Source organism: Crotalus tigris, unplaced genomic scaffold, assembly GCF_016545835.1.
Source record: "Crotalus tigris isolate CLP2741 ecotype Arizona unplaced genomic scaffold, ASM1654583v1 scf7180000018925.3142382, whole genome shotgun sequence".
NCBI classification, from domain to species: domain Eukaryota; kingdom Metazoa; phylum Chordata; class Lepidosauria; order Squamata; family Viperidae; genus Crotalus; species Crotalus tigris.
Genome location: NW_024097278.1, coordinates 867,346 through 888,159, shown reverse-complemented (window position 1 = coordinate 888,159; position 20,814 = coordinate 867,346). Strand labels below are relative to the sequence as shown.

Below are 20,814 nucleotides of genomic sequence, written 5' to 3'. Positions count from 1 at the left end.
CGATCACTGCAGTTGTGCCCACTGCAATATATAATGATCCTAAATTGAGCCTGATTTAAATCAAGGCATAACCAGGTATACAGATCTGTCCCAACAAGAGCAATCTAGAGAGAAATTAAGGTGACTTTGAGAGAGAGAGAGAGAGGTCAGATCCATTGCCAAAGAGATGGGGGGGGGGGAATGGCTTAAATCTAAAACAAGCAGAAGGGATGGGAAAGTGACTTACGTCAGACCCCTCTCTAATTCACATGAGTATAAGGGAGAGAATTGGGGGAAGTAAAGCCTACTCAGACTTGCAAGATTCCTTGACTAGAACCAATTTTAATATTAATTTTGGCCTTCTGGTGGAGTTGTTTTCGTGGTCTGAACTACACAAGAAGCTGAAAACCGATTCCAAAAATCATACGTAAAACCCTAGCTTCGTGTCCATTCACAGTTACTACTTTTTAGTTTTTATTTATTTATTTATTATTTTACTTACTTAGTTTTTATTCGTTTTCCTTTGATATAATTATTGATGTCTGCGGAGGTTCTCAGTCACCCAGGTCGTGATTGTGTCAAAGGTATCTTTTTTCAAAAGGCAACTAGACTTTCTTATTCTGTTTTGTTTTTTCCTTTGAAAATGTTTCGTTCCTTATCCGAGAAGCTTCTTCGGTTCTGAGGAAGCTTCTTGAATGAGAAGCGAAACATTTTCCAGGAAAAAAACAAAAACAAAAATGAAGAACGTCCCAGTTGCCTTTTGAAAAAGCACCTTGGAGATCATTATTGATGGTTTTGTTGTGCTCTGCTTTTGTGCCGGTTTCTCTGTTGTCTTTTTATTATTATTATTATTATTATTATTAAAAAAGAGAGTTGCTTTTCTGAACAGCCAGTAATACCACCGCGAAAAAAGTTCATGCTAACTGAATACTTTTCATTGATGAGAGGATTAGCCTCATTATAAATGGGGGGGGGGAGGGGGAGAGAAGAAATAAAACTAGGTTTAAATCATAATGCCAGTGGTGGGATTCAGCCAATTCGCACCACTTCGGCAGAACCGGTAGCTAATTTTTTTGTTGCCCAGGCCCAGAATGGACTTCCGGAAGTGGCATCCACAAAGAGAACCGGGTGTTCCCATATTTGAATCCTACTCCTTCCTTCCTTCCTTCCTTCCTTCCTTCCTTCCTTCCTTCCTTCCTTCCTTCCTTCCTTCCTTCCTTCCTTCCTTCCTCCGTCCCTCCCTCCCTTCCAGTGGTAGGATTCAGCCAATTCGCACCACTTCAGCAGAACCGCTAGCTAATTTGTTGTTGCCCAGGCCCAGAATGGACTTCTGGAAGTGGCATCCACACAGACAACCGGGTGTTCACACATTTGAATCCTACTCCTTCCTTCCTTCCTTCCTTCCTTCCTTCCTTCCTTCCTTCCTTCCTTCCTTCCTTCCTTCCTTCCTTCCTTCTCCCTCCCTTCCTTCCTTCCTTCCTTCCCTCCCTTCCATTGGTAGGATTCAGCCAGTTCGCACCACTTCAGCAGAACCGGTAGCTAATTTTTTGTTGCCCAGGCCCAGAATGGACTTCCGGAAGTGACATCCACACAGAGAACTGGTTGTTCACGTATTTGAATCCCACCACTCCTTCCTTCCTTCCCCCCTCTCTTCCGGTGGTAGGATTCAGGCAGTTCGTACCACTTTGGCAGTTTGCACCACCGGTAGCTAATTTTTTGTTGCTCAGGCCCAGAATGGACTTCCGGAAGCAGCATCCACACAGAGAACCAGGTGTTCCCATATTTGAATCCTACCACAGCATCATGCTACAATACGAAATGAATCCTTGTTTTCTTTCAGGTTATCTATTGCTAACCTCTAGGTGGCAGCAATGAAGAAGGAGAGTACAAAAGTTGGCTTGAAACTCAACATGAAGAAAACCAAGATCATGGCATCCGGCCCTCTCACTTCCTGACAAATAGATGGGGAAGAAATGGAGGTAGTGACGGATTTTATCTTCCTGGGCTCCAAGATCACCGCAGATGGGGACTGCAGCCAAGAAATTAAAAGACGCTTGCTCCTGGGGAGGAAAGCTATGGCAAATCTAGACAACATACTAAAAAGCAGAGACGTCACCCTGCCAGCAAAAGTGCGTATAGTCCAGGCCATGGTTTTCCCAGTTGCAATGTATGGCTGTGAAAGTTGGACCATAAGAAAGGCTGAGAGCCAAAGAATTGAGGCCTTTGAATTATGGTGCTGGAGAAGACTCCTGCGAGTCCCTTGGACTGCAAGGCGCTCAAACCGGTCTGTCCTACAGGAGATCAATCCCGACTGCTCTTTCAAAGGCCACATCCTGAAGTTGAAACTCAAGTACTTTGGCTACCTAATGAGAAGGAAGGACTCACTGGAAAAGGGCCTAATGCTGGGAAAGATTGAGGGCAATAGAAGAAGGGGACAACAGAGAATGAGGTGACTGGATGGAGTCACTGAAGCAGTAGGCGTAAGCTTAAATGGACTTCAGAAGATGGTAGAGGACAGGAAGGCTTGGAGGAATGTGGTCCATGGGGGTCGCGATGGGTCGGACATGACTTCGCAACTAACAACAACAACAACAGATGGCAGAAAAGAGTTAGATTTTTTTTTCCGGATCTCTTTGCCCCCTTCTAATGGTCACCCAGAGTTCAACAGGCCACCTATGGGCTTTTTTCTTGGTATTGTTTACAAAGTGACTGGGATACACGTTACGAATGAAAACGGCTTTCACTTTGACAACAATGGTTGCCCTTTTTTACCAGCTATGTTGTAGAGATCGGCTTTGCGGATTAGAAAGAAAAGAGGTAATTGCTAATGAGCTGGAATGAATGAATGTTCCTGGAAGGCACATCAGCGCATGGGGAGCTCAGCGGGTCAGAAAAGGTATCCCAGCAGGTGATCAGCGACAATGTTCTTCTAATCGTTTCAGCGAGAACGGAGAGTGTCCTGCCGAGTGGAAACAAGATCCCCCGGGAGATGAAGGGGGCGGCATGATTCTCAAATGTAAAAGCTTCTGACAAAAAGGAACACATTGATTTGGTTTTATGGAACAATTTGCTAGCAAAGGCCAGGCTAGGGAGCGTTCATTTAAGAATATCTGGAACATTTTTACGGTCAGAGAATGCCTAATGACCTTCTTTGGTCATCTCCGAGTTGGGCCCTAGAATTCTCCGTGTTGGTCAAAGCTGCACGCATTTTTGGACCAAACCAAATGGATGGAATTTGCATTTTGCCTCGAATGGGCGCTTTTGGATAAAATATTTCTTTTTCCTATTTGGGTCTTAGCTTCAGAACACCCATCCGACAAGGTTGTTTTTCTCACAACATTCGAAGACAGTGTTGGCCACTTTAAGATATATGGACTTCAACCCCTTCAACTAGGGGACTGGAGGCTAAAACATATAAGGAACGGTTGCTGGAATTGGGAATGTCTAGTTTAATGAAGAGAAGGACGAGGGGGGACATGATAGCAGTGTTCCAGTATCTCAGGGGCTGCCCCAAAGAAGAGGGAGTCAAGCTATTCTCCAAGTGCCTGAAGGCAGGAAAGAAGCAACGGATGGAAACTAATCAAGGAGAGAAGCAACCTAGAACTAAGGAGAAATTTCCTGACAGTTAGAACAATTAATCAGTGGAACAACCTGCCTCCAGAAGCGGTGAATGCTCCAACACTGGAAGTTTTTAAGAAGAGACTGGACAGCCATTTGTCTGAAATGGTATAGGGTTTCCTGCATGAGCAGGGGGTTGGACTAGATCAGGGGTTGGCAACCTTAGCTCTTTTATGACTCGTGGACTTCAACTCCCAGAATTCCTGAGCCAGCCACGCTGAGGGGAAAGGGAGAGGTTTCCAAGCTGAGCCATGCTGGCTCAGGAATTCTGGGAGTTGAAGTCCACGAGTCATAAAAGAGCCAAGGTTGCCTACCCCTGGCCTAGCAGTTTTTTTTCCATCTAAAAATAATGCCTTGAAGACCAAAACTGATGGCAAATTGTCAGTAAAGGAGGGCCCTACGGTAATTATCTGAAGTTCTGCTTCTTTCAAGGAAGCTTCAGGTGAGGGGTAAATCTGCCTACGTTTCCAAGAAGCTCATAACAATGTGTTGGAATCACATCCAAACCTTTCTTGCTATTTGTGATATTTGGTCTTTGAGTTATGAACTTTTAGAATCCACATGAACATTAATTATGTTGGAGTGATTTACCTGAGCAGCAGTGCCAATTATTATTTTAAATTAAATCTAATTTATTAGACTGCTCATTTATATATGGCCCATAATCAATTAAAAAACCCACCATAACTGCTTGTACCTAACTACAAGACAAAGATCCAGGATTTTGAAGGACAGCTAAATCCACCTCCAGACTAGCTTTTTATCAAAAATCTCTTTCTTCTGAAGTCATTTCTTTTCTGACAGCTGCTGTCTTTTCATAGAAGAATCCAAACTAGAGAAACCATCAATCTCTCTCCTTCTCAGCACACTGGAAATGAAGGCACTGCCCTTTGGCGACAACCCAGAACAAGTCACAAAAGCATCCGGTTGAGTTTTCTATCAACTTAAAGAAAGCTGAATTGGCCCTAATTAGGCAGAATGGAAAAGTACACACAGGAGTCATGTTTCATCTTTCCTAATTAGAGAAAGGATCCAGGCCTGTGTTCTCCTTGAAAATTATTTCAGCATGAATACTTCTAGGAGATTAAAAAAAGAGAACTTGTCTTAAGCTCTAATGATATACTGTATACAGGGAAAAAAATGCACAGAATTTTTGGGTGCTTTGGGGTAGTGTTTCCCAACCTTGGTCGCTTGAAGATGGGTGGACTACAACTCCCAGAATTCCTCAGCCAGCTGTGTTTCTCAACCGTGGCTGCTTGAAGATGGGTGGACTACAACTCCCAGAATTCCTCAGTCAGCTGTGTTTCTCAACCTTGGTCGCTTGAAGATGGGTGGACTTCAATTCCCAAAATTCCTTAGCCAGCTATGTTTCTCAACTTTGGCTGCTTGAAGATGGGTGGACTACAACTCCCAGAATTCCTCAGCCAGTTGTGTTTCTCAACCGTGGCTGCTTGAAGATGGGTGGACTAGAACTCCCAGAATTCCCCAACTGGTTTGAAGTCCACCCATCTTCAAGCAGCCAAGACTGAGAAGCCTTGCAATGGAACAATGCACTTTCAATTACGTTAGTAGCAAGGAAGGCTGGTGTGCCTCAAGGCCCACTGTGCAAATCCATGTGCAAGGGGGAACTGATTTAATTAGTATGCATGCTGCCTTTTCGAAACAGACCAAGAGCTATGCAAAATTTTAATATGAAAAGGGTAGGAACATTACCAAAGGCTTGGCATCCCTTCCCTTCACAACGATTTTACATCCTCTGTAAGCTTCTCTCTGCTCTGTAACATCCCCATTTATGGTAAAGTCATCTTTGGGTTGAGTTTAACGCTACTGACTTCATAGAGAGGGCCGTGTGACTTTCTTAACAAATCTTTGAAAGAAGTTGGCAATTTCAGTGTCTACAACCCTAGAATTCCCATTTGAACATTGCCACTTAGTTGTATGATACTAAGGATGCACACATTGTTATACACACATCTGAGTGAAGATAGCTCTTATTATCTTAGCTGATGCTGAATTGTCAGTGTCAAACGTTCTTCCTTCACGTTTCTCTAATACAGGGGTCTTCAAAGCTGGCCCTTTTATGACTTGTGGACTTCAACTCCCAGAATTCCTTAGCCAGCATGCCTCACTCCCCTCCACTTCACTCCTCTACCCTTCACTCTGCTTCCCTTCCCCTTCCCCTTCCCCGTCCCTTTACTCCACTCTCCGCTTCCACTTCCGCTTCTCTTTTCCTTTCCTTTCCTTCCCTCCACTCCACTCAACTCCACTTCATTTCATTCCACTTCTCTTCACTCCCCTTCACTCCCCTTCACTCCCCTTCACTCCACTCCACTCCACTCCACTTCTCTTCACTCTCCTTCACTCCCCTTCACTCCACCCCACTCCACTCCACTCTACTCCACTCCTTCACATCACTCCACCACTTCAGGGATCAGAATATTGGAAGAGGATCAGCTTAAGGGACCTAATGAAGAAAGGTACATTAATGCATTATTCATTCGTAGGCTGAAAGGCAGCTCTAGAGCAGTGGTTCTCAACCTTTTTAATGCCGCGACCCCCAACCGGTCATAAGTCGAGGACTACTCAACCGGTCGTAAGTCGAGGACTACTCAACTGGGGCAGCACCGTTTGCAGAATGGGACTTTTGGCGGGCTCAGCAGGGCAGAGACAGCCTGGACAATTCCTATTGGCTTTTGAAAACCAGTAGAATTAGACTCTATTCAAGAGAGTCTATTCTATTGGCTTTCAAAAGCCAATAGAATAAAAGGGAGTACCACAGCTAAGGAAAAGGGGGAAAAAAATGGTGGACTGTGTTGTTTGGCGACCCCCGTGAAATGGTCATTCGACCCCAAATGGCATCCCGACCCACAGGTGGAGAACCACTGCCCTGGAGGAATTTGAATCTCAGTTCTTGGAACATTAGAGGGTATTTTTCTTCCTTGCTATTTGAACCACTGAGGTAGGGACCCCTTCCCCACCTTCTGAATTTTGCAGGATTTTTCTCGTTCTGTCTTTCTCCGTCTTCAACCTTAATCGAATCGCTGGATTCAGGTTCTAAAAGAAAAAAAAATATTTCTTTTGCTTGGCCAACTTATGAGATTTGTCTTTCAGCTCCTCTGTAGTTTATTCATTATTTAATAAGGAACTTTCTTCTGCGGATAGATAAAATAAAATTTTTTGTTCAGGCTGCTGTTGTAGATTTACAAAATCTGTATATGTCCATCGGGGCGTCCTTAATTTGGGTGAAGAACAGAATCAGTCCTGCCTCTAAGACAGATGCCATTATAAGAATGGCTTGTGGAGGGGTAGATACAGGGGGTCTTGGGGTGGGGGGGTGGGGAGAGTAGGAAAGTCAAGATGGGGCTGTGGTAAATGTTGGTATTTTGATTGCACAATCTATTCAGCCAGTATCACAACAGTATTTTATATACTGAGGTTGTTTATGAAAATGTCTAGGACTCATATCTAAGTATATTCACTATCCAAATAATCTTAAGGATGTGTGCTAGTGCTTGACTTAAGAATAACAGAGTTGGAAGGGACCTTGGAGGTCATCTAGTCCAACCGCCTGCTCAAGCAGGAGACCCTACACCATTTCAGATAAATGGCTGTCCAGTCTCTTCTTAAAAGCCTCCAGTGATGGAGCACACACAACTTCTGGAGGTGAGCCGTTCCACTGGTTAATGGTTCTCACTGACAGGAAATTTCTCCTTAATTCCAGGTTGTTTCTCTCCTTGATTAGTTTCCATCCATTTCTTCTTGTCCTGCCTTCTGCTGCTTTGGAGAACAGGTTGACCCCTTTGTCTTTGACGGAGCCTCTCAAATATTGGAACACTTGACACGCAGAAAACTCCACCGTGAAGCGCCCTACTGCAATTTTAATTTCAGCAGAATGATAAGCATAAAAGGAAACAGATGCCAATCCTGCAAGAGTCTGCTTATGAAACCTGAGTACAGTTTCATAGGACGACCAAGACAGCTGGAATGGCTGCTGTTTCACAGTGTTTAATGGCTCCTGTCAAAACAGGCTTTTGTGCAATAAATCTATGGATTCAACCCTGAATTTAAGAAGCCAGGCAGCCCTTTGATATCTCTTAATGGCAACTGTTGTCAGGATCAAATAGTTTTTTTTTAATTCCTTTAAGGGGGGCAAAGGATTTATAGGGGGAACATTTTAATTTCATCATAGGCTATCTTGGCAAAGCCACCTGAGGCAGACAGACAGAACTTTATTTTGGTCATTGACCAAGAAAAGAACGACCAGTAAAATGAACACCATGAATGTATCTCCTAATAACAAGGACTATTAGCAACCATTTGCGGGTGAAGCTTACGTATAATGTAGCAAATTTATGAGAATATTTGTAACTCAGGGTTGAACCAAGTCCTTGGTGTTCTCTGAACTTGGTTGTTTTCTTGCAGGTGTTTTTTTATCCAACTGTGTAACATCGCCAGTGCAATTGATTAGTACTGATGAGGTTACCTAGTTGGGTCATGAAATGTCTGCAAGAAAACCACCAAGTTCGGAGAGCACCAAGGATTCCACAAGCAAGAATGTTTCAGGACCTTGGACAGATCTCTTAGAAAGCCTTGGGCAGGGATAGGCAACCTTGGCTCTTTTATGACTCGTGGACTTCAATTCCCAGAATTCCTGAGCCAGCCACGCTGAGGGGAAAGGGAGAGGTTTCCAAGCTGAGCCATGCTGGCTCAGGAATTCTGGGTGTTGAAGTCCACGAGTCATAAAAGAGCCAAGGTTGCCTACCCCTGTTTAAAGGGTATAATTTAAGGCAGTTTCTTGTCATCTGCTGTCTGTCCCACACAGTATTTGGCTTCAAATACTGCAGTCTTTTTTCCTTTTGAGTTATGGAGTTAGACCTGACCCATCCTGTCCAATCATGGGGCAATTTTATGTTAGGACTGGATCACACCCTTCAAAACCAACACCCCAAAGTCACAAAATCTTATTCATTCCATGACTCTCCTTTCTTCATATAGGTCACCAAATTCTATTTCAAAAAACCCCGTTATGAAAGAGGATTGGTTTTTTTTTTTTAAAAAAGGAAAGCAGAAGAACAAATCTGTTTAACAAAAAGAGAAGATTAGATTGTTGTTGTTTTTTCTTTTCCAAGGTGGGTTTTTTGGGAAGTTAATCCTCAGATGTCTGTTGCATGATTGCCCCATTTTCTTGCGCTCTCTCTCTGCATTTAACTCCTAGTCTTCTTTTCTGAAAACACTGCAGAAGCTCAGCTGTGTTAGTAGGCTACCAAAAAATCCGAAGGAATCTGCTTGCATCTTTTCCAACTAATTTTATTTTTTTTAAAAAATCACTGAGCTGCAACTGCTGCCTTTCAATGCAAGTTGGCAAAGAGGCTGCTAGATTCCTTCTGACTTTCTTAAGGTGAAGTCTTCCTTAACTTATTGATATCCAGTTTTGGTCACCACGAGGTAAAAAAGATGTTGAGACTCTAGAAAGAGTACAAAGAAGAGCAACACAGATGATTAGGGGACTGGAGGCTAAAGCATATAAGGAATGGCTGCTGGAATTCGGTATGTCTAGTTCAGTGGTGGCGAACCTATGGCACGGTGGGACTCAGAGCCCTCCCTGTGGGCACATGCGCCGTCGCCCCTGTCCTAGGCCTTCAGCTGGGTTTTATAAAACCTTTTCGCTTTAGGCCTCCGCTGCCATGGACAAAAAAAAAGTTCAATCAATCAGTCCATTTCAACTTCTCGCGGGAAAAAAAAAGATCTTGCAAAGTTGGAATTGATTGATTGAACTTTTTAGTCCCACCCAGTCTGCCGTTACCACCGCAGCCACGCCCACCCAATGGGCCACACCCACCCGGCACCCGACGAGGCGTAAGTGGGTTTTGGGTTGCAGTTTGGGCACTCGGTCTCTAAAAGGTTCGCCATCATTGATCTAGTAGTTTAACGAAGAGAAGAACCAGGGGGACATGATAGCAGTGTTCCAGTATCTCAGGGGCTGCCACAAAGAAGATGGAGTCAAATATTCTCCAAAGCGCCTGAAGGCAGGACAAGAAGCAACAGGTGGAAACTAACCAAAGTGAGAAGCAACCTAGAACTAAGAAGAAATTTCCTTACAGTGAGAACAATTAACCAGGGGAACAACCTGCCTCCAGAGGTGGTGAATGCTCCAATACTGGAAGTTTTTAAGAAGAGACTGGACAGCCATTTGTCTGAAATGGTATAGGGCAGTATTTCTCAACCTTGACAATTTTAAGGCATGAGGACTTCAACTTCCAGAGTTCCACAGCCAGCAATGCTGGCTGTGGAATTCTGGGAGTTGAAGTCCTCATGCCTTAAAATTGTCAAGGTTGAGAAACACTGGTATAGGGTTTCCTGCCTTAGCAGGGGGTTACTAGATGATCCAAGGTTATTCCATTTATTATTATTATTATTATTACTGTTACTATTATTATTATCATCATCATCATCATTATCATCATTATAACCTCTCAATGTTTAAAGCCTCTTTCTTGAGCGTACACATTCCTTCTAATTTCTTTCCTCCACGTTTCCCCCGTGCATCTGTCTGATCCTTTGCAACGTCCTTCTGTTTTTAATCTGTTGCAAAACTCAAGAAGGATGAGAAGCAACAGGCAAGGAGCCATTTTCAGCTCTGGTGCTACTTCTGCTTTGGGGCCCTTCCCTCTTCCTTTTCTTCTGCACCAGAAGAGGCAGAAAGATGGCATAGCACCCCTTCTTTTCCAACCCCTGCTGAACACTGACTAAAGAAACGTCTCCTGTCTCTTGTTACCGCTCCTCCCTGCCTTGGAGAGAGGGTCCCCATTGGTCCAATCGGAGCCCTTGACCACCTCTCCAAATTCAGCTTTTTACCAATCAGGTTCTGCCTGTCGCAGGCATCCTGTTTCACAAACTTAGCCTCCCTTTAGGTCTGTGTGCTTTAAACAAATAGTTCCCAGAGAGCCTGGAGCATCCAGAGCTCAGCCCTCATCCATCATGGAGCAAAGAAAGTGGCTGCTAAGTTTTCTCTTCCTTGGGCAGCAGTTGGGATCCAGCCTGGCTTGTCAGCTGCCCTCTGACTGGAGGCCACTGAGCGAAGGGTGCCGAGCAGAGCTGGCGGCCACGATTGTCTATGCCAAAGTCTTAGCTCTGCACCAGGATATGTACAGCATGTACAACTATTTGCCCTGGCAGTACGAAGCCATGGACGGAGGGCTGTTTTACTCCGCCGAGATCGAGATGCTGTGCGATCAAGCTTGGGGGAGCATGTTGGAAGTGCCAGCCGGGTCCCGGTTGAACCTCACCGGACTGGGCTACTTCTCCTGCCACTCCCACACGGTCGTGCAAGATTATTCCTACTTCTTCTTCCTCAGGTGAGCCCGTCAGGCAGATTTGCCCATCCGCAAAAAGACGACGACGTTGCCTAGAGTAAAATAGTGTGGGGATTTCCTGCTGCAGTTGCTTCTGCACGGTTTGCAAGAGGCTTCCCAGGTCTTGGACCGCATCCTCGTTGCTATAGAAAAAAAAAACACCTCCTGTTCGGCTTAAAAAGGCTCTTTAGCAAGTTGAGGATGGAGGGCAGAGAGAAACCCCTGGAACTTAACGTGACAGAGAGGGAGTTTTGCCTTCTGTGTAGCCCTTCAGCTTTCAAGGTCTGGTCGATGTTTTTGAGTACCAATAAAGGAGAATATTGTAGTTCAGGGTTGAAATGGGGGTGTTCTCGGAGCTGGGTAGTTTTCTTACAGAAGTTTCATGACCCAACTAGGTAACACCATCAGTGCTTCTAGGGAATGAGGTTTGCTGGGAGGAGGAGGGGGAGAAGGATTATTATTGTTGTTGTTGTTGTTATTATTATTATTTCGTCCTTGGTGCTCTCTGAGCTTGGTGATTTTCTTGCAGATGTTTTGTGACCCAACTAGGGTACATTATTAGTGCTAGAAGGGAGGGGGAGTTGCATAGAGGAGGAGGAAGAAGAAGAGGAGGAGGAGCAGAAGGAGAAGTATTATTATTATTGTGTAGACCTTGGTGCTCTTTGAGCTTGGTGATTTTCTTGCAGATGTTTCATGACCCAAATAGGAAACATCATGAGTGTTAGAAGGGAGGGGGATTAGCAGGGAAGAGGAGGAGGAGGAGGAAGAAGAAGAAGAAGAAGAAGAAGAAGAAGAAGAAGAAGAAGAAGAAGAAGAAGAAGAAGAAGAAGAAGAAGAAGAAGAAGAAGAAGGGGAAGAAGAGGAGGAGGAGGAGGAGGAGGAGGAGGAGTATTGTGTAGTCCTTGGTGCTCTTTGAGCTTGGTAATTTTCTTGCAGATGTTTCATGACCCAACTAGGGTACATTATTAGTGCTAGAAGGAAGGGAGAGTTGCAGAGAGGAGGAGGAGGAGGAGGAGGAGGAGGAGGAGGAGGAGGAGGAGGAGGAGGAGGAGGAGGAGAAGGAGAAGGAGAAGTATTATTATTATTGTGTAGTCCTTGGTGCTCTTTGAGCTTGGTAATTTTCTTGCAGACGTTTCATGACCCAACTAGGGTACATTATTAGTGCTAGAAGGGAGGAGGAGGAGGAGGAGGAGGAGGAGGAGGAGGAAGAGGAGGAGGAGGAGGAGGAGGACTGTGGGATCCTTGGTGCTCTCTGAGCTTGATGGTTTCCTTGCAGACGTTTCATCACCCGAACTAAGTAACATCATCAGTACTAGGTTTTTGAGTGTTCCCCAAAGCAAACAGCTCTTTGGATGTTACGAAGTTAAAAGGACACATCAGGCGGAAAAACAATCTTCTGTACATGTGCAGAGATACATTTATGTAACTGAAAGGAACATTTAAAAATGCACAGATGCGCGGATGCACATACGTACCTGCCGGCAATCTGATGTGAGAAGGACTGTGATTCTACCAACTCAGCCTCTTTTCCTACTCTGGGTGTGCGGATTTTAACTTTGCTTACAGGATGAGAGGACTGACTGACTGGGATTTAGGCGATGATGGTTAGAATTCCCACTTAAACTACAAAATAACCCTTTGCCCTTGATGAGTTTTTTTTTACTGGTGATTTACACTTACATGCCAATTTCTAGCTGAGCAATGAGTAATGCAGAAGGATTCCCCCCACTGTTTTTATTGCTATGTTCATTTAGGAAGTGTGTTAGGTTGAACAATTGGACTGAGTCGGACTCAACTGCCCAAGGGTAAATCTTTTTGTGACCGTCCTTCTCAGCCCAACACACTCAGCATAACACTCTGCATCTATTTACGATGATGTAAAACAGAAGCATTCAACTGTGGACATAAAACTCCTGGCTGAGGAAGATGAAGTCCCCAAATCTTAAAAGTTGCCGAGGTTGGACACCTCTGGTCTGAACTGAAGCAAAGTTTAAGTTTAAGCTTCAACTTTATAAAAGTTCAAAGTTTAAAGCAAAGTTTGTCTAAATGAAGCAAGGCACCAGAAGGCAAGACAACCTGGAATTAAGGATAAAGTTCCTAACAGTGAGGACAATTAACCAGTGGAACAGCTTGCCACCAGAAGCTGCGGGTGCTCCAATGCTGAGCTTTTTAAAGAAGAGACTGGACAGCCACTTGTCTGGAATGGTATAGCCCAGGGGTAGGCAACCTTGGCTCTTTTATGACTCGTGGACTTCAACTCCCAGAATTCCTGAGCCAGCATGGCTCAGCTTGGAAACCTCTCCCTTTCCCCTCAGCGTGGCTGGCTCAGGAATTCTGGGAGATGAAGTCCACGAGTCATAAAAGAGCCAAGGTTGCCTATCCCTGGCCTAGGCCTAGGCCGCTTTATGACTCCTAAACTTCAACTCCCAGAATTCCTGAGCCAGCATGGCTCAGCTTGGAAACCTCTCCCTTTCCCCTCAGCATGGCTGGCTCAGGAATTCTGGGAGTTGAAGTCCACGAATCTTAAAAGAGCCAAGGTGGCCTACCCCTGGTATAGGGTCTCCTGCCTGAGCAAGGGGTTGGACTAGAAGACCTCCGAGGTCCCTTCCAACTCTGTTATTATGCTATTCTTTTTTCCTTCCTTCCTCCCTCCCTCCCTCCCTCCTTTCTACATCACTGGAGGCTTTTAAGAAGAGACTGGTATAGGGTCTCCTGCTTGAGCAGGGGGTTGGACTAGAGGACCTCCAAGGTCCCTTCCAGCTCTATTCTGATTGAAAGAAGTTTGGGAGCCCTCTTCTGTTTCAACCCTATACGAACTAGGATTCTTCCTGTTAAATGTCTTTAGAGATTCTCGATCATCCAGGTCATGGCTATCCCAAAAGTGCTTTTTCCAACTCTTATTTTTTTTCTTTGAAAACATTTCGCTCCTTTTGCCAGAAGCTTCTTCAGTTCTTCGGAATTGAAGAAGCTTCCTGGATGAGAAGCGAAATGTTTCAAAGAAAAAAAACAATTCCAGTTGCCTTTTGGAAAAAAAAAAGCACCTTTGGGATTTCTCCTATTAGTTTCATAGGCGTGCAGGCTAACCGTTGTGAGCGTTGTCATTCCGATATATCTGAAGGACAACAGTCAGCTGGGAAAGGCTGCTATAAATCTTTCTCCATTTTATTCCCTCCCAAGTTGAAGTTTTTTCAGCTGCCCGAATGCGGCAGTTAGAAAAAAAAAAGCCAAGTACGTCACTCAAGTCTCTTGTGACAACCTTTGAGGGACTCTACCATAATTGGTTGAACCTAGCAGAGTTTTTCCATTATCCACACTCTCCGTGTTCAGAGATTTTCAGAAGAGTGTCTGGATGACCTTTCTGAGTTTGAAAGCTAAGTCGGCTAATAATTTGGAGGGGAGACCACCAGGGAATCCCAGGAACGATGAAGCTGTTCCATCTTCATGAAAAAGAACTCTTCAGTGTCATTGGGCTTTTACCTAGATAAGGAGATGTTGGATCTCTGGTTTTCTCAAATGATGTTCTGGAAATAGAAATAAATCAGGATGAGTGTTCTTCCCTGCCCTGTGTAATAAAGGGTGGATCAGGCCAATTTCTGAGTTTAGGATTTGGCCATCAAGATGGCCCAGGGGATCCCTACATACAGTAGCCTTGGAATCTGTTTAGCAATGAATAACATTCTGAGCTTGGTTGTCCTAGCACTGATGATGTTACTTAGTTGGGTCATGAAACGTCTGCAAGAAAACTGCCAAGCTCAGAGAGCACCAAAGACCCCTGAGTTTTCTTCTTCTTCTTCCTCTTCCTCTTCTTCCTCTTCCTCTTCCTCTTCCTCTTCTTCTTCTTCTTCTTCTTCTTCTTCCCCTTCCCCTTGCCCTCCTCCTCCTCCTCCTCCTCCTCCTCCTTCTTCTTCTTCTTCTTCTTCTTCCCCTTCCCCTTCTCCCCCTTCCCCTTCTTCCCCTTCCCCTTCCCCTTCCCCTTCCCCTTCCCCTTCTCCTTCTCCTTCTTCTTCTTCTTCTTCTTCTTCCTCCTCCTCCTCCTCCTCCTCCTCTCTGCAAACCCCCCTCCCTTCTAGCACTGATGATGTTACCTAGTTGGGTCATGAAATGTCTGCAAGAAAACTGCCAAGCTCAGAGAGCACCAAGGACCCTCAAGTCATCGTCCTCGTCCTCTTCCTCCTCCTCCTCCTCCTCCTCCTCCTCCTCCACACCACCACCACCACCACCTCCCTCAGAGAGCACCAAGGATACTTGTCCTCTTCCTCCTCCTCTCCTTCTCCCCCATTCTGCAAATTCCACTCTAACCCTGATGATGTTACCTAGTTGGGTCATGAAACGTCTGCAACAGAACCCCCCCCCACAAGCTCAGAGAGCAGCAAGGACCCCACAATTCAACCCTGAGCTACAAATATCCTATTGGTAATTAGCAACACGTAAAATAAAGAAGGGGTGCATTTTCAGACACTGCACTATTTGAGCGAAATAACTCTGTGAGATACATAGAACAGCCTCTTTTTCAGGGTTAGAGCTATTATTAGTGTGACCAGCACAATGTGTATCCAGATGAAGGCTGGTGAGTTGAAGATCAGCTCTCATTACCCTCCATGCAAAAAAAAAATAAAAAAATTTTTTTTAAAGGAAAGTAAAATCTTCCTCAAGAGGAATTCAACTCCTGATCTCCTAACACATATTCATTTATTTTTTGCAACTATATAGAAGCATCTTGCCATGATATTCTTCCGTGGTCTTTTTAGGTCGCCATTTTAGCTACAAGTATTGAGAATATCTGGCTTTGCTTAGTTTTTCTTGATCAGCGGAAGTCAGCAAGGGCGGAGAGCTGAGGAAGCTACAAAATCTCAACTCATAAAACAGAGTTAGAAGGGACCTTGGAGGTCTTCTAGTCCAGCCCTTCCTCCCCCCCTCCCCGCTCCAGCAGGAGACTGTATACTATTCTGGACAAATGGCTGTCCAAGCTCTTCTTAAAAACCTCCAGTAATCTTGGAGTCCTCTTCAAGTTGAGTCATACAAGCTACATCCGTGTAATTTTCCTCTGTTTTCAACTGTAATATAGAGGTGCTTTGCCATTGCAAATATATTGTTGAAGGAAAAGTCTTCATCGTGGTTCAGTCCAAGCTGGGAATAAACAACACGGCGACTGCTTTAGAAAGAAGGTTGCAGTTTATTGCAGAGGAGAGCCAGACAGGAAGATGGCTCTGGAAGAAAAGAGAGAGAGAGCACATGTAGGGAGTGGGTTTTTATACCCTCTGGAGCCTTTTGTTTGGAGTTGTTCCTGTGGCATGAACTTTGACCTGAGTCTGAGTGTGGCCTTTGGTATCTGTGGGTTAATCCTATTATGTCCTGTTTTAGAGTTTGGGTGGGATATGTAGTTTTTAGGTTTCTTTGTCTTCTTAATCTTCTAGCTTCAACCTTCCTGAATGGTTTATATCTGCATTTCTACAGACTATTAAGAAAAAAACTGGGCATGCTTTTCTGCCTCTTTAAGATCCTTTGAGGAAATATATTTTTCTGCCCTTTTAATATTTCCTTCTCTGGGGGGCTGACTTCCCACAATATCTTTCCGAATATTTCCCCCCCCCCAGTCTATTCTACAACACCTTTAATCTTGATCTTTCCTCTCCTTTTATAGAATGGATGAGAATTATAATCTCCTTCCACACGGGGTAAATTTCCAGGATGCGATATTTCCGGATACGCAGGAAAACTGGAGGATATTTTCAAGCCTTTTCCAATTTTCCAACTGCAGTCAAGGGCCTCACGCTGCCATGTTCTCCAGCGATTGGGAGACGCAAGAGGACAACAGGGTAAGGCTATTTTGGTGTATATGTTTTTTTTTCCCCCAGGAACCAGTTATCAAACAGAAGATTGTCGGATGCAAGTTTCTTTTTAGCTGTCAATCATTGTCAGTCATCCAGGACAGGCTTGGCCCCAAAGGTGTTTTTTGAAAAGGCAAACTGGACTTTATTTTTCCTTGAAGGCGTTTTGCTTCTCATCCAAGAAGCTTCTTCACTTCTTTGAAGAAGTTGCATATTTGAAAAAAAAAACATTCGTAACTCTTCAGAGAGTCTGTTTGAAGAAAGGATCTAGCATTGGGTTTATTGCAGTGGTGGGATTCAGCCGGTTTGCACCACTTCGGCAGAATCAGTAGTTAATTTTTTTTGTTGCCCAGGCCCAGAATAGACTTCCGGAAGCGGCATCCACACAAGAGAACCGGTTGTTCACATGTTTGAATCCCAACACTGGTTTATTGTATCTTCTTGTGATTCTGGCATCACTGTGACCTTGAGGGTGTAGCTCGCTCACCAATTTTAATCAACATGTTTCCAAAGAGAGATTATTTGCAAGAACTCCTGTAATTTTTCTTTGTCCTCCTTTTTGTTTTCTATCTCAAGTAAATTCAGCTAGTCCTCAGCGTACAACAGTTCATTTAGTGACTGTTCGGAGTTACAATGGAACTGTAAAAAATGACTTATGACCGGTTTTCACACTTCTGACAGTTGCACATCCCCACGTTCACGTGATCAAAATTCGCATGCACTTGGCAACTGACTTGTACTTATGACGGTTGCAGTGTCCCGGGGTCATGTGATCCCCTTTTGCGACCTTCTGACAAGCTAAGTCAATGGTGGATTCATTTAACAACTGGCTTACTGACTTAATAACTGTGGTGATTCGGTTAACAACTGTGGCAAGAAAAGTCGTAAAACGGGACAAAACTCAAAACTTAACAACTGTCTCGCTTCTTAACAGGAATTTTGAGCTCGGTTGTGGTTGAGGACTACCTGTAGTGGTTTTGTAGGAATAATATGTCTTTTGTGTGATTTTAGTAGAAGAAAAATGAGGGAGAGAGATATTTATCTGCAAAACTGTGTTTATTCTAAGTAAATACCCACCTGTCATTTTACACAGTGGCTTCGTGCAAAAGGCACTTTGCGTTGTATTGAAAAAAAGGCTGGATCACTGACCTAAGAAACTAAAAATGTATGTTTATTTATTTATTCTGGTCTGAGATTAGAATAAAATATGGATTGATTAAAAATAAACTCTTGCCCAGTTGTATGGGGTGGTGGTCTGAAAGAGAAATACTGGATGCTTGCTGACATTGTTTTAATCATGGAATCACCCTGTTTCATTCACTGGGTGTTACAGAAGAACCGTGATGTTGTCTTCCACCTATACCCTTCCTTTGTTGGCTTGTTGCGTGTTCTTTCCTGCTAGAAAAAGGTGGAATAAATGCACAATATTTTTCACAGAATTATGGCTTGGAAGATCATCTAGCCCAGAGGTAGGCAACCTTGGCTCTTTTATGACTCATGGACTTCAACTCCCAGAATTCCTGAGCCAGCCATGCTGAGGGGAAAGGGAGAGGTTTCCAAGATGAGCCATGCTGGCTCAGGAATTCTGGGAGTTGAAGTCCACGAGTCATAAAAAAAGCCAAGGTTGCCTATCCCTGCCCTAGGCCCCTTTATGACTCATGGACTTCAACTCCCAGAATTCCTGAGCCAGCCATGCTGAGGGGAAAGGGAGAGGTTTCCAAGATGAGCCATGCTGGCTCAGGAATTCTGGGAGTTGAAGTCCACGAGTCATAAAAAAAGCCAAGGTTGCCTATCCCTGCCCTAGGCCCCTTTATGACTCGTGGACTTCAACTCCCAGAATTCCTGAGCCAGCCATGCTGAAGGGAAAGGGAGAGGTTTCTAAGGTGAGCCATGCTGGCTCAGGAATTCTGGGAGTTGAAGTCCACAAGTCATAAAAGAGCCAGCTTGTTCCACTGTCAGAGACCTTGTAGAGTTTGGATTTCCATCTGATGTCTATTCTGAATATCCTTTTTATTCTTCTAACCTTTTGGTTCTAGTGGGATTCAGCCGGTTTACACCACTTTGGCAGAATAAGTCCAGTTCCTTTCTGTGCAAAAAAAAAAAATTCAGAAGAAGGCAATCATATCTTTGCCAGTTGATATACTAAATATATCATTACCAGCTCCTTTACCTTTTAAAAAAAAATTAAATAAAAAACAGTACTATACAACAGATTAATTAATTATTAAATTGTACAAAGCGTACGTCAATTATAGTGCTGGAACCCCCTTCTTGATATATTACATTAATATAAATCGCCTAAATAAATCACGTACTCGTTTAATCATGTCATAACAATGTATCCAACCGTACATAAAAAATAAGGTTTTCTACTTGTAAAAAAAAAACCCAGGGTGGAATCCATGCTACAAATATCTTGCGGTCTTTTTTTATTAGGAGGGGGGAAAGTTCTTTTCGAAAATGGATAAATTGCACTTTTCTTGAATCTAGAACTTTGATAGAAAATTCCTTTAGCTATTTCTGAGATGGCTTCATCTATTTTGTCTGAATTCACTCCAAATTTGTCCCTGTCCTTTTTTGAACTGTGATATTCTTAATAGGACACAATCTTCCCTTGACCTGCTCGTGATGGGAACTCATTGTGCAGAAATATCCACCCTGGCTGTGTAGAAGAATCATAGTGTCGTCTATCTAAAGTTTACTATTCTTGGCTACTCTGGCATTGTCGAAACGTCTCCCAAGGGAAAATTCCATGGCAAGGATTTAATTCTCTCACCACTTTCTTATGCTCGCTTTGAGTCAAAGCGATTAACCATTCCAGTGACTTTTAAAGAACAGTTGTCCAAAATCAAAGCACTACAATTGGAAACTGAGAAGTAAATGTATTACAGAATAAGAAACAGCTGTCCTACCCCCCCCCCCCCCCGTCTTTTGCACCTGTGTGTAAAGCAATGGCTCTAAGAATCTATATTTAAATAGCACTTTCTGGCCCTTATTTGCAATTCTTCTAGCACTTTTCTCTTCCCTTAAATATGCAAACATTCATCACATTTTTTTTCCCCAATTGCAAAGATCCCAGAGGCCTTTTCCAGGCTAGGCTTTCTGTTGGTTGTTTCTTAAATAATTTTAAATAATTAATTGATTCATGGTGGATTGGGTGATTCTGACAGGCGATTGATTCTTGTATTTTAATTTGGATTGGTTTTATTTTTTTAAAAAAAAATTGGTTGCCACTTAAGTTACTTGGGGGGGAATCAGAATCAGAATCACAATCAACCTGGAAGGGACCTTGGGATTCAAATAGGTGAACAACTGGTTCTCTGTGTGGGTGCCACTTCCGGAAGTCCATTTTGGGCCTGGTCAACAAAAAATTAGCTACCGATTTTTGCCGAAGTGGTGTGAACCGGCTGAATCCCACTATTGACTTTGGAGATCTTCTGAGCACCAATCTTTTGAGCACCAGGGACCAGTTCCTTAGAGAAAGTTTTTCCCATGGACTGGAGGGGCTGTGGTTTTACGTGCTGCCTGCATCCCGTGGATGGGGCTTCTCTTGTTTGCGCAGGCTGATTGCTGGCATGCCATGGACTGGTGCCGGTCTGTGGACTAGGGATTGGGGACCTCTTTTCTAGTCCAACTTCTGCTCAAGTAGAAGACCATATACCAATATCATTTCAGACAACAGATTTTCAATCTCTTCTTATAAACCTCCAGTGATGAAGACCTACAACTTCTGGAGGTGAGCGTTCCACTGGTTAATTGTTCTCACTTTTAGGAAGTTTCTCCTTAATTCCAGGTTGCTTCTCTCCTTGATTAGTTTCCATCCATTTTTTCTTGTCCTGCCCTCTGTTGCTTTGGAAAATAAGTGGACCCCCCCTTCTTTGTGGCAGCCCCTCAAATACCGGAATACTGCTATCATGTCACCCCTTGTCCTTCTTTTCTCTAGACTAGCCATAGCTAATTTCTATAACAGTTCATACGTTTCATACGTGTGGGTGGTCACCTATATTAAATACATAAACAAATAGGTAAAATAATTT

General features: G+C 43.8%; 1 protein-coding gene across 1 annotated transcript in view; it reads left to right on the top strand.

Moving 5' to 3' along the window:
• The first annotated feature begins 10,504 nt into the window (after window positions 1-10,504).
• CCDC3 (coiled-coil domain containing 3) overlaps window positions 10,505-20,814 on the top strand; it is a 42,455-nt gene continuing 32,145 nt past the window's right edge. The window contains exons 1-2 of the mRNA XM_039357539.1: window positions 10,505-10,952; window positions 16,591-16,765. Coding sequence (XP_039213473.1) covers window positions 10,576-10,952; window positions 16,591-16,765 — 552 coding nt within the window. The 5' untranslated portion in view covers window positions 10,505-10,575. The remainder of the gene's footprint in view (window positions 10,953-16,590; window positions 16,766-20,814) is intronic.